Source organism: Tachysurus fulvidraco, chromosome 10 (assembly GCF_022655615.1).
Source record: "Tachysurus fulvidraco isolate hzauxx_2018 chromosome 10, HZAU_PFXX_2.0, whole genome shotgun sequence".
NCBI classification, from domain to species: domain Eukaryota; kingdom Metazoa; phylum Chordata; class Actinopteri; order Siluriformes; family Bagridae; genus Tachysurus; species Tachysurus fulvidraco.
In genome coordinates, this window is record NC_062527.1 from 8,972,280 (window position 1) to 8,986,723 (window position 14,444).

Consider the following 14,444-nt stretch of genomic DNA (forward strand, 5'->3'; position numbering starts at 1 on the left):
TTCAAGTCCTCATAAAACTAAACCAATACTGAATTCCCAAAAAATTAATTCAAGGAGTTCACTGACATATTGTACCTTGATAGCTATATGATTTTTATTTGAAGAAACTACAGAAATCTAAAGAAATTACAGCAACTAAATAATAATAATACACCAAAACTTTATTATGTAAAATAATGACCAGAGCCTATCCTGTTTATCAGCAGCGTGCTTATATGTACTATGTGGCACTGCTGCCCTCTGTTGGTGCACAAAAACACGTGACGTGATATTTCTTTATGAGACTCTTTATATCAGTCCTGGTAACTACATCTCCACAAACCTTTGTGTGTGTGTGTGTGTGTGTGTGTGTGTGTGTGTGTGTGTGTGTGTGTGTGTGTGTGTGTGTGTGTGTGTGTGTGTGTGTGTGTGTGCGTGTGTGTGTGTGAGTTCTGGATGAGAACTACCAGAGATGTTGAATCAGGTGTTTGGGATTAAACAAAACACAAATATGCACACTGCAAAACCATTATTATGAATCTTGTATACAGTAGTAAACTGAGTGAGAAGAGGTAAAAGACATGTGTGTGTCTCACCGCCTGCTCTTGACAGATCTGCGTGAGTCTCTCTAGCTGCTCCTCTCGTACAGCTTTAGCTTTCTCATACTGCTGAAGCTCCATCTCCATCTCCACCTTCACCTGCAGCATGTACGCTACAGCCACAGACACAGGAAAAAAGCAGAACAGGAAAGGCTATTTGTTATATGTCACGTCTGATATACATCTCCGATAACAACTCAATTACAGGCCATGGTGCTGCGGCTTACACCGAGAAGCTACTTTTATCTGGATGCTGTGACACCCTTGACTGCTCTTTTTAGCCAGTGAGAAGCATTTACACCCAGGAAGCAGAGCACAACACAATAGGACTGTGGCTGTGGACAGGCTCACACTGTGTCTGCTTTCTGCCGCATGGACTTATCGGCTCTATTATAGTTCAGGCCAGATTTATTCCTGCTGCTCCTAAATGTGACTATACCAGCTGAGCTCCATCATGTAACTCTGCATCTCAATTAGACTATAATCATTAGAGCCATAATGCTGAGCCTATGGTGACTGTGCATGTCCTGAATGCCTCAAGCTTCTACAGAAACAATCAGGCACTGCAGCATCACTTTAAAGAGTAAAACTGGTATAAACTGAACAGCAAACATGTCGTTTAGATCTTGTCAATGTTATTACTATGAATTCTTTTCATTCAGCTGACATTTACCTCACAGCACTACACAAAATGTCTACACTCTGGTTCTGCAATTGGTTTAATCATTTGTTTTTTTTTTTATACACTAACTGAACATTTTGTTAGGAACACTGCACTAATACTGTGTAGGGTCTCTGTTTGCTCTCAAAACAGTCTCAAATCTTCATGGCATGGATTCCACAAGATGTTGAAAACATTCCTTGGACATTCCACTTAATGTTGGCACAGATTTTATGTCGTTTTTTTGAGCTAATCTCATGCTGTGAATCTCCCATTCTTCCACATCCCAATGTTGTTCTACTGGATTCAGATCCAGTGACTGGGAATCAGCCAAAAACACAGAATTTCTTGTCATGTTCATAAAACCAAATTGAGAAGACTTTTGCTTTGTTACATGCTGCATCATCATCATCAAATTGTGGTCATGAAGAGATACACATGGTCAGCAACAATACTCAAATAGATTATAACATTCAAATGATTGTGTTTCTGCCATTCTCTGTTGATCTCTCGACACAAAAAGGCAGAATCTCCAGTTATATATATATATATATATATATATATATATATATATATATATATATATATATATATATATATATATATATATATATATATATATATAATAGGTTGATATTTTTTCCTTTAGCTTAATTTTTTTCAACTTTCTACGTGGGTTATTCATAGAAGATTTAAAGGGGCCACCCATAATTCATTTTCCATATATAATTGTCTATTTCTGGAGGAAAGCACAAATATAACCCTATGGAGGGACCCTTATTCTGTGCTTTCTATATATGTGACTATTACCGGAGTTTCATGCTAGTTCTGCATGTGGTCAGTTTTAGCATTAGCATTAGCATTAGAAAGATATGGAGGTTTATACTGTGATATAAATATATATACTTATACAGTATACTGCATGTCTTTAACGATATATATGGATTATTACATTCTGAGAAAAAGGTACACTAGGGTGGTACACCTAAGGGTATGTTTTTTAATTGTATCATTATCAACACAACCGAGCAATTGAAGGTTATGGGCTTTGCTCAGGGGCCCAGTAGTGGCAGCTTGATGGACCTGGGATTTGAACTCATGACCTTCTGATCCCTTAAAGTATATAGGTCATGCCACATCATTAATGTATATACTGTAATTGAGATGCACCTTGTTGTACTTTTAAATGTACAGGTACATTATTTCTGTCAGTAAAAATATTTTTCCAGAGTGTAATACTGGTAACGCTGTTCTGTTGGTTTGTGACAAAATTGGAAAATAAGATGTGATACAAACAGTACAACCATTTTTGTCACAAATCGTGGAGAACTGGCCTTACCACCACGGCTGTTATTACACCATTTCAGTTTATCAAAAATGTTATCACGTTTTGGTTGATTATTTCTCTCATATCTGTAAGATAACAGTACTGAATATCAGCTGACACGGAACTGATCTCTCAGCTGTACTGTTTTCATTTATATTTTTAACTCTACACCTGTGTTCCATTCAGTATTTGTGTGTGAAATCAGGGGAGAGCCACAGGAGGGCGTTACAGTAAAGACCTCACACAAATCTCAGATGGATGCATGTTAAAGGCTAACAACAGCTTGGCAACGTTGCTTGCTGCAAGATATTTTTGGAAAAAGATCAGTGTAAAAATAAAAATATTTCTAATGGCAAAAAAAAAAAAAATCTCATTTAAAAATATGGCTTATAGTCTATAGATTAAATAAGGAACCATGGCCATGTGTATTTAGCTCTGTATGGGGACCAAACCTCCCAGTCATTTAAAAAAAAACCCAAAAAAAGGAAGAAACATTTCAGCATTGTGTTAAAACTAAAAAAGGCTAGTCCTTTTAACAAATGTGCATTGAGGTAATAATAAATAAAAAGTAACTTCAGTGCCTGAAGTAACGACAACAACAACAACAACAACAACAACAACAACAACAACAACAACAACAACAACAACAATAATAATAATAATAATAATAATAATAATAATCTGTTAAAATAATTGTTTCAAACTTGGGTTTTGATGTTGATGTTGAGGATGAGGATGAGGATGCGGTGAGGTGTAATTATTAAGCTATATTAAAGCAAGTTAGAAGGAAAGAAATATCCCACAAATACCCTTATTTAAATAAGTAAAATATGACTTAAACATTGCCTGTGTGTGTATGTGTGTGTGTGTATGTGTGTGTGTGCTGGCAACTACCTGAAAATAAACAACGCAGGAGTTGCCTGCTCTTGTAAAGCAGGGGTGACAGTATTAATTTGTCTTTGCACATTTTCTGCTGACTGCACACTCTCTAACAGATCCAATAACTCAAAGATGAAACTAAGCAGGCAAAGACACATTTAGAGAAGTCAGTATTTACACACTGCTGAGTGAAACACACACTGATTTCAGGGTGCAGGATTTATACAAATGCACCAGAAGCAGGTTGAAACATGGCCTAAATGAAAATTCACCACGCAATACAAAGTGAAATGAATAAGCAATGAAAATTCTTAGCACCATCCAGAAGACTAATTTACTAATATATCAGTCTGGACATGGAAGTAAATTAAACATCAGCAGAGGAGTGAAGCAAAAAGGCAGACTCTTTTTGCAACCGGATCATTTATAGTTTTTCGAAGGGATGATTTATTTCAAAATCACTAGGTCTGTTTGCAAGGAAGTTGGAGTTTGCTCGGCTTCCTGTTCCAGCAATAGACAACCTGGCCTGAAACTGAGTCCTGTGAGGGGAACAAAGGTGACCTGCCAAATTCATCAGCCCTGCAAACGCCTGCATTGATAGGAGCTGTGCTTAACTGCTATAGATAGGAGAGGTCACCATGAATTTTAATCGAATGCATCCTGGCTGAGCTGCCTCGAGAAGGACTTGATTGACGGTAAAATAGAGTTATAATGACTAGCTGACACAATACGCACTTATTTGTGGGAATCAATTCTTTTGATTAGCACTTTAAATTTTCCAGGAAAGGATTTTTTCCCTTAACATAATGAAACGATCACATTATCATATTTTATCACATCTGTTTGACAATTTCCTAGAATATCTGTATAAAACTGAAAGGAAAAAAGCCTAAACTAGGGGCAATAAAATAACAAAACAAGGCAATATAAGAAAGACAAGATAAAGTAAAATAACAAAGAAACAAACAAATATGGAAGACCAGTGCAGGGGTTTTGCTTACCGTCAATAATTCTCTTGACCCTCCATATGCGAAGGGTGATGATGAGGCTAATGGCATCCCAGGGGCTGCTGGGTCCATTAGCAACAGTGGAGGCAACCATTGGGGCCAAGGAGAGAACAATCACAGCACCATCAAACACCTAAAGCCACCACACACACACACACACACACACACACACACACACACACACACACACACACACACACACACACACACACACACACACCATACAGCTATATTTATTATTTCACTGACCTTTTACAAAAATAAAAAATCACAAAATAATGCACATACACTCATGGCAATTACTGACCCTGGACATATAGCTAAGTTATATTTCTGTCTGCTTTGTAGACTCCAAATTCCTGCCACAAAATATAACTTAAATATTCATTCGTTCATTTTAAGTAACTGCTTAATCTTGGTTAAGGTGACGGTGGGTCTGGAGCCTACCTGAAGACACTGTGACTGGAGCAGTCACAGTCACACACTAACATCTAGGAACATTACAACATTTCGGTTGCCAATTCATCTACTAGCATATTTTTGTGTGAAAAAAATGTAGCCACAGGGAGAACATGTGAAACCTAGTACAGAGAGTAACAGAACTATGGGATCCATGCCCAGACCTTGGAGCGGTGTGGCAGCAACACTTACCCACTGTGTTACCCTGCTTCAATATATACAACTAAATTGGAAAATGTAGTGAACAAAAACAGTACAATGCTCATGTAAATAATGCAACATTTTTTCACAATTTATGTTATTGTGTTAAATCATAGTAAATGCCATATTATAGGTAAAATAAGTTTACAGTATAAGTAAGTATCCATTCTACCACTGAAACCTGAAGTCTGTCCCAGGGAAATTTAAGGCTCAAGGTGGGGGACACTCTGGATGGGGTGCCAACCCAAAATAGGGCACAAATGCAGAAAACATTCACATTCCTACACTATAGACAATTTAGAGATGCCAATTAGGCTACAATGCATGTCTATGGGCCGAGGGAGGAAAACAAAGTATCTGGAGGAAACTCTTGCAGCACGTGGAGAACAAGCAAACTCCAGGCACACATGGCAAAGATGGGAATTAAGGGAATCCCAACCTCAGAGGAGCGAGGCATACAGTACATGTTAAACGCTAAGCTCTCGTTCAGCAAAATTGATAAAGCGTTTATAATTGTGCGGCGATTTTATTATATTGCTAAACTCATTGAAAATGTAACTATATTTGCCTTTATGTGAATATGGAAACTGGGAATATGGATTTTTTTGCCTCTCCCCAATTAGGTTATTTGCCACATCCCATCACTAGCCAGCTATCCCCTATCACATATCAGTGACTAACGACCATGCATGAGCATACAGACACAAATGATTGTTTAGTGTTTTTTTGATTGATGATAGAGTCTAACACCAGCCCTCTAGACTCCCAGCCACAGATGACTGTGGCATCGTGTGGATTCCCCCAATGATAGCGTGAACACCTTTTGTTTCAGTCTGTTAAACACCGAATACAATGCAAAACGTTGCATCTGAATGCTAAGGAACAACGACTGCCTTTTTAAAAATGTAATTATGAGCATTTAATTATGCAATGCTGTTAGACATGCTGAAGTATATATTCTTCCATATGGCAACTTTACATAGTTTCTCTTGGAACAGAAACCGAAGCTGATTGGTGAACAGTATATACACGGTGCACAGCGGTGCTGCTACAACACAGCTGTGACATTGAGAGCATGACACTGCAGCAGATAAAGAGAAAGTCTCCTTCCTCATTACCTTGCTCTCTCTGTCTCCCTTTCCTATATTAATGAGTCCCTGAGGAGCTTACCTCAACTTTGTTCTCTATGTAATCCCATATCCCCAGCACCACAATCCTGAAGACAGTCTGAGAGGGAGACAGAAAGAGAGACAGAAATAGAGAGAGAGAGAGAGAGAGAGAGAGAGAGAGAGAGAGAGAGAGCAGACAGAGAAAAGCCATAGAGAACAGAAGAACAGAAACAGATTTTTCACAGACCATTCACATATGTTTTAAAAAGAATTGCTTCATCTAAAGCAGAAAGTATGCATAGAACGTAGAGGAGAATCCGTAAAGAAAAAAGACAGACCCATGCACATTTCAAGCCCAATCAATGCAGAAAAGCTAGATAATGAGTTTGCAGAAGAATTTCTAAATGCATGGCAAAATACTAAATTAAAAGGATTATGAGCAGCAGCAGAAGCTATTCAAATCACTACTGCTTGAACATGCTGAATGAGTTGTAGGAAAATGAACACCTCAGCGAAACAGAATTTAAACTTTAATTTCTTCATCAAAATTTTGTTCTAAAATTTTGTTATAAATGACATTTTCATACAACAGAAATTCATTTAAATGTCTGTAGGACTTTGATAGATAAAAGAACTAAAATTGATCAGGTTTCCAAGTCTCACACACACACACACACACACACACACACACACACACACACACACACACACACACACACACACACACACACACACACACACACACACACACACACACACACCTCAGAGAAGAATATGGAGAGAATGACCAGGCTGATCCAGTGAATAATGCCAGCAAACTGGGACGCATTGGTAACTGAGGACATAAGACACAAACAACAGAAAGCATTTAATCAAAATACCACAGAGTTTTGTCGAGAAGTTCTAACTGCTCAAATAAAATGTAATTCTCGACATGTACATGTACTAAAAGCATACAGGTTAAACAATACAGACATTTCTTAATTCATTTGATCACATGTTAAAATGAATGGATTTGTAATGAACTTCACATGAACACTGTTTCCTTATACTAATGACCTTAAATGAACACCTGTAGGGTAGAAGGAAATTTCCCACACATAGCTGCCTCCTATTCAGATGTCATGAAAGGCTTTGGCTCCTATTAAGACATCCGTCTGAACTGAAAGCATGTCAGGTATTTATGTTATTCAGATACACCCGTCCACTCCCACAGGGCCAGCCGAGCGCACTCTCAGCGCTTTACCTCTGCCTGCTTGTCTATTTATCAGCCCAATTATGGATAATCACTGTGCTGCTTTCAGCTGTCTCCCTTCTGCTTTACTTTTTCTTCATACATCATCTCCTTGCCCATCTGTCTTTGTTTATCTCGTTCGCTAATCTATCCATCAGTCCATTCATCTCTCTCCATCCGTTAATCCAGGTGGCTGCTCTGCTGTCCCTTCATCTACTCCTCTGCTAATCTCTAGCTTGGCATTTGTCTTCCTCTCACCCATTCCTTCTCAATCTGTCTAGTAGGACTTTTAAAAGGCCAGACATGACACAGGGATTGAGGCTGACTTATGGCTGCTGTCATCTATGCTATAGCTGTGTGTTGTGCTCTAGGCTATGTGCTGGTGTGTGGACCACTTGTAATGAAGAAGAGCATGTATCTAGTGTCAGATCATGTAGACCTGCTTGGCTCTCTGAGGTATGATGGAATAAGGCCACACGGGAAAACAATACTGATGTATTTTCCAAATTTTCCAAGGCATAGACTCAGTCAGCAATGACAGGAAAGCTCATGATATTTGTGATGTATAATTGTTTGTATTCATGCCAATCAAATATACAGAACAGGTTTCAACAGTACAGTGCTTTTCAAAAATACTGTTGCAGTAAAGTATTAGATTGTACCACTGCAGAGAAATGTGATTAAGGTCGATTAAAGTATTGCTACTGACTAAGACATAAAATGTGTCATATTGCAACAGACAAATATACCATATGTTTGACAATGTTTATATTTTTGACAATAAATGGAAAAAAGTCTACACACCCCTGTTCAAATGGCTGTATTTTGTGCAGCAATTTGAGGATTAGTGTCTTATTTAACACATTTAATATTTAATTCAAGTCGCCTTGGCCTGGGTTCGATTCCCGGGGAGAAAACCAACCAAGCTACAGGAAAAACACTAATGGTCGATCTTCTGTGGCGAAAATAATTTGATTTTAATTTTCAATTTTCATAAACATAAAAAATAAATTTACAACAGCACAAAAAGCTGTTTAGGAATTAGATGGCAATGCTACTGACTACACCAATGTACTGTGCATCAATCAATTATCAAGCATTTTTATTATTATAATAATAATAATAATAATAATAATAATAATTATTATTATTATTATTATTATTATTATTATTGGGTTTTCATATCATGATTGTGATCAACTATATAATAAAAATAACATGTTAAAATTGTCCAAATCATAATGCACACAGAATTGCTGTCTGAAAAAATATATTCCATTATTTGTCAGAATATATCAAAATAAAAGATTCCCACCCCAGAGAATCTCTGTGATTAGGCATCTTGGTAGGGTTTCATTTACAGAGGTATCTGTACACTCTGGGGCTGCAGCCCTGGGTCAGTTTGGATGATCTGGTACTCACACTGCAGCAGCCGGGTGTCGATGAGCAGCTCCAGAGTCAGCAGCACCACCACCAGAATAACACACGCCACCAGCAAACAGTTAAAACCTGCACTCAGCAAACACACCTGCCAAAGAGCTGCCCTCCTCCCACAACATGGCTTCAGCCAGTTAGACCTGGGAGATATAAAAGAACAAAAGAGAGAGAGAGGAGAGAGAGAGAGAGAGAGAGAGAGAGAGAGAGAGAGAGAGAGAGAGAGAGAGAGAGAGAGAGAGAATAACTCATCATATCTCCTTTAATCTATGCAGAATAACAGATTGTAATCTTACAGAATCTTATTTTAATTTACATGCAAATGATGTGAGGGCAAAGGAGGCAAACTGTATGCAGAAATTAACCACAGTATACATTTCTGTTCACTCTGCCTATAGGGGACATCCTTCTGTGCATGTAAAATCATATCCTTCATACAGTCAAGTGCAAAAATTTGCAATCAATCCAGACATGAAATGTAATTTACTGCATCTTATAAGATATTGAATGTGTGAGGTTTCACAGATGATTTTTTTAGAATTATTAGTAAAATGCTAGTAATTAAAACGACTAATTCAGGCACTTCTTTTTCCTTTTACATCCTCTTATTTAAATGTTTTTTTTGTCACACATATAAGCTCTAGAAACCTCTACACCTAACTGTGTATGGAATACACAAATATATAAAAATGGACCTGTACAAAACGGTACTAGATTATATTCTTTTTTTATTTCCAGGAGACCGTACTTTATCGCTAAAAAAAAGAGAAACTTGCAATCACTGTGAAATTTCTTATTTCACAGCTGCAATTTCTTCTGTAATAAATGAGAATAAGCAAACCCTCTCCTGGACCAGCTCTAATTGGTTCCTTTCTCATTTATCTGTGGTACTCACATTTTGTCACATTTTGTGGGACCTCGTCCTGAACGGAGATCTGTATGATTAATAGCTTATGCAGTTAATGTCGTCGTCTTGCTCTCTCTCCTCTCTCTCTTTCACTCTCTGCTTCCCACCCTCCTTTTCTCCCGCCTATAAACACTGGCTAATTGAATTGCCCCGTTGATGGCCTTTTTCACTCCTATGCTCTCTGTATTCCTGTCACTCTCCTGTTTCCTCATCCTTTCTCACTCTCACTGTTTCTTTCTCTCTCTCCTCTTCCCACCGTCTGCTGCTGTATTACTGCCATCAACAATCTCTGTTTTGGCACATTTAATGGAAACAAGGGGATATTCATTATCAGGAGCATATGCCATTATCTGCATTTCCTGATCACAGGAACAACCTTAGAGAATCTATTTTCTGCAATTTGGCCAGACGAGAATAAAAAAAAAAAAAAAAAACAGAAAAAGATCTGCATCCAGGAGCTTTCTGGAATGCATTCAATTTTGATGTCTCTCTTTCGATTAAACGCTGACTGTGTCTAATATAACATTTCATATGGAGAAGAACCATTTGCGTAGTATGTTCCAGTGTGAGCTCCAAGCTTGTACCATACAAGCTGTGTCTTTCCATGGGAGCGGATCCTGATCTTGGCAGGATCGGACTGGGCCATTCGTGGAGCCTGTCTAACCTCATCCTGTGTCCCGGTCCACACACACACACACACACACACACACACACACACACACACACACACACACACACACACACACACACACACACACACACACACACACACACACACACACACACACACACACACACACACACCATCTGGAAGCCACAGACTCCAACCCTCAAAAGAAGCCAAAAAAGATGATTGCTTAACAGCATGACTTTGCCTACATTTGATTAGCCAGACAATGCTTACATGCTTCAGTATTTGCCCTTGTGCTGTGCAAGCGAGAAGGACAGAGAAGACACAGGAGCGGACTGGGTGGCTCAGAGGCGATGCCTGATTATAGCACCTTAGCACTTCGCTCTCCCCAAAGTGCACACTCCAAATCCCTTGATAGTCTGCAGGTTGTTCTCTTATCAGCTGATTCTGCACTGATTCAGTATGTTTTAAAGTGCAGCTGGGGATCCACAGTATTGCTCTATGTGGTCTGATCGGAGTAGCAATTTTGCTTAACAGGGATAAGAATAATAGCTGATCACCAAGTCTGTCATAAATCTAAAGCTTCCATTCTACTCCTTGTCCCTTCAGTCTGGCTGGGTGACAGAGAAAGTGAGCTGGGATTTATGGCAAAATAAAGAATAATAGAAGAGTCTGTGCCTGGAAGAACAGGCAGGCAAGCTGATTTAGCCAGAGTTCACACAGATATCTTAGGAGGATTCCAACAGCACAGCAACACAAAGAAGCCTGATGGACCTTCAAATGATGTCAAAAGGCTTAAACATAGCTGTGGGCCTTAAGACTGAACAGACTAAAGCCTGAAGACTGCAGCAGCTCATGAGCATAGTTATTAGAAGTGCTATACATTCAGGTTTCATGAGAATTGCCAGTCTAAGGACACCTTAAAAAGCACATAAAATCACTAAACTAAAAAAAAATCACTGTGGTGCCTATGTACTGTATGTCTAATGTACAAGTATTTCCTACTCCACAATCCTCCCATCTATCTCCCAAACAATACAATATACAGTATCATACTGAAGAAGTGAACATCATCTGTAGGTCATAGACAAACTATTGATTGGCACCTACATTTTGACTTTGTTTGTGGAAATATATCAGACTTAATTCTGCTTATTTGCTATAAAACAAAATCTTATATGTAGTCACACTTCAGGTTAACAAGTTCAGTCCGTATCCGTGCAGGTTTTTCTCACCATTGAATGAATCAGAAACCACAGACCCCTGACATAACGGAGGAGGGGATATCCTTTGGAGAAAAGAGTGAATCATAAGTGTATATGTTCAGAAGTATCAAGATCAGAATCAGACAGGTCCAGTAGGGCCACAATAGTAAAAATGTGTTATGATCAGATCAGGCAGTAGAAACACAAACACACACAGTTACGTTACTATGATTTTTCTTTTGTTTTTTTTAAACTTGAAAAAGGAAGTAATGTGCCAATGTAAACCAGTTATTCAGTGGATTGTTTCTCACGTGGCCTGCAATGTGAAAAATATTTCACACCTGACAAAACAGACTGAACTCTCAGTACCAAACGGTATCGCCTGAGACACAAAAGCAACGCAGAAGACACGTCCTCCGAGACATATGATAGATGTCAGTTCACTTGCTCTACAGTGTCACTGTCACTGATGCAAGAACCAAGTACACAAATATGCAGCCCTACCCACAGAAAAACAATTATCATTCACGTCATTGTAAGATGGTTTCTATGTTTGGCTCAACTGGGACACAGTGAAACCTTTGGCGTATTATGAAAATGAGAATGATTTATAGACAACATTTTACACCTTCCTGTGAGCACAAGTCTCTGTTCCAGCTTTTCTTCTAATTGCAAACTAATATAGGAAAGGTGTGTGTGTGTGTGTGTGTGTGTGTGTGTGTGTGTGTGTGTGTGTGTGTGTGTGTGTGTGTGTGAGAGAGAGAAAGAGATAGAGATGCCAGAAAAATGCGAGGTTTACAAAAATGACATGAATAGATTTTGTTTTTAATTTGTTCACATACTGTCAGCACAATTTAATGTATCATACACGTGAAAAAAATTAATACTGTAATACTGTCACTTAAATGTCACTTAATTTATGAATCATTTCCATGAGAATTGCACAGCTATTGACGAATATACATCAAACTCTTAGCAGGAACGTTATCTTTACCAAAAAACATACATTTTCAAACACAAATAGAGAAAGGGTTCAAAATGTAAAAAAGAAAATCATGCATATTGTCCATTAATATTTTGATCTTTATATACAGTACATAGTATCCCATTGTCATGTGCACAATTTAGTGAATCTTTCACACAAAGTCATATGATGCTTTTCTTGGCCTGTTCAGGGTTTTACAGAGGTGAGAGGTATTATAGACTGCAGGACATGCAAAGTGTCTAATTCTAACAGGAACTGTGGTATTGGATTCAAGTTGACCTCCAAGCTAAAACAGGACTCTAGGAGCCACCTGGGCTCACTGACTCAGTCACCTACAACATTGGTATAAATCAAACTCAACACCAGATCAGACTTCAGGACAATGACTGCAAACTGACATACAGTTCAGACTGGATTTACAACCACATTCCATAAGTGACCTGAATAATTGAAGAAAAATAAACTACATGTTTAGATTGTAACAGACAGATAAGAAGGGATCTTATTTTAAGCCCCTTGGAATAACCCCTGGTCTATCCATTGTATGGTGTTACTATGTACTTACTGTACACTGTTCAGCTTAACTGAATCTATTTTTGAATTGTGGTGTCAGCCATTTACACATTTAACCTTGTGTCCAAATTTAAGGTAGTCATCGTGAACATTTGATAGATAAAGGTAGATAGCATAACGCATCATAACTTGATGGTTTACAGTAAATACGTCTCAGTTCAGGTAACAGGAAAGGTAAAAACTTTAATCCCCAAACACAATGCACAAAGGATTTAGGGCAGTAGATAGGAACTAAATACCAGCCAGGGTTATTTCAGGTAATATATTATAAAGAGTTGATAAAATATATAGTCATTACATCACATAGAGTAAAGAGGTTGTATGTTGCATTTAGTAATATACAGCTAATCAACAATCCCGACAGATAACAGTGATATGGTGGCAATTAATACTGACATTGCACTACAAGTAGTTTATTTTAATTACCAGGCTTAAAATAAGAAGTTTAGATCTGCAGTTTGATTTAACAGTACCAAAAAGTATTAAATAAAAATCTAAAGGGTATTAATATTAAGATATTAAAAATTTGAGTTCTGAATGTGATATAATGGTGTACTTTTTTCTCCAGGTATCCTGTTGTTTGTTTTGGATTTTTGTCAGTAAATCTCTCCCCCAGTTTATTTCCCCATAATTTTTCAACTTTTTGCTTGTATCTTGTATCTGTGTTTCTTCCTTTTCTGAATTATTGCCTTCACTGTCGGTAATGGTATCCATAAATACTACTTATCTTTCTACATGCTTCTCCAGCTCTGTGAAAGGTCAATATATTTAGTTTTGTTGACCCCATTAACTCTTAACTTAAGCACTCACAGGAAACTGCTTGAGAGGTTTAGCTTGTTTGAAGATTCCATGTGTTGACTGTTTTGAGTCATTAGTCTTTTTTAACAAGGAGTCGAGCATGTCACTGAGAAAGCAAGGTTTTGAGCTTACCATAAAGATAATTGCTGACTCGATCTGTGTAATATTTCTGCACAATACCGATAAAAGATCAGGGAGTTTTATGATCTATAAAGTATAAACTCTAAAATAGGGGTACATCAGATTTTATACTGACACCAAGGGGGATGCAAATTTTTGCACACTATTAAATTCCAATGGCCTAAAATGAAAATGGTGCCCAACAAGATAATGGCAATGGTACCAAAACTTTATTTGTTAAAAATAATCTAATTTAACACTATTGATGGTGTTTATGGGAAACAAAGATAGCAGTGACAATAGATTTATCTGAAAAAAACAATAAATTACCAAACA

The 14,444-nt window shown here is 37.8% G+C and overlaps 1 protein-coding gene across 3 annotated transcripts in view; it reads right to left on the reverse strand.

The window, feature by feature from the left end:
• The window catches only part of tmem266 (transmembrane protein 266), a 47,741-nt gene that overhangs the window by 6,747 nt on the left and 26,550 nt on the right, over positions 1 to 14,444 (reverse strand). For 2 of the 3 annotated variants that reach the window (XM_027173345.2, XM_027173346.2), the window contains 5 exons: positions 8,878 to 9,032; positions 6,983 to 7,056; positions 6,283 to 6,339; positions 4,447 to 4,585; positions 576 to 691 (listed from right to left, as the gene is read on the reverse strand). In XM_027173345.2, the coding sequence (XP_027029146.1) occupies positions 576 to 691; positions 4,447 to 4,585; positions 6,283 to 6,339; positions 6,983 to 7,056; positions 8,878 to 9,032 (541 nt within the window). Of the gene's footprint in view, positions 1 to 575; positions 692 to 4,446; positions 4,586 to 6,282; positions 6,340 to 6,982; positions 7,057 to 8,877; positions 9,033 to 9,784; positions 10,089 to 14,444 lie in introns of those variants that run through there. The other variant, XM_027173347.2, reaches the window with a different exon arrangement.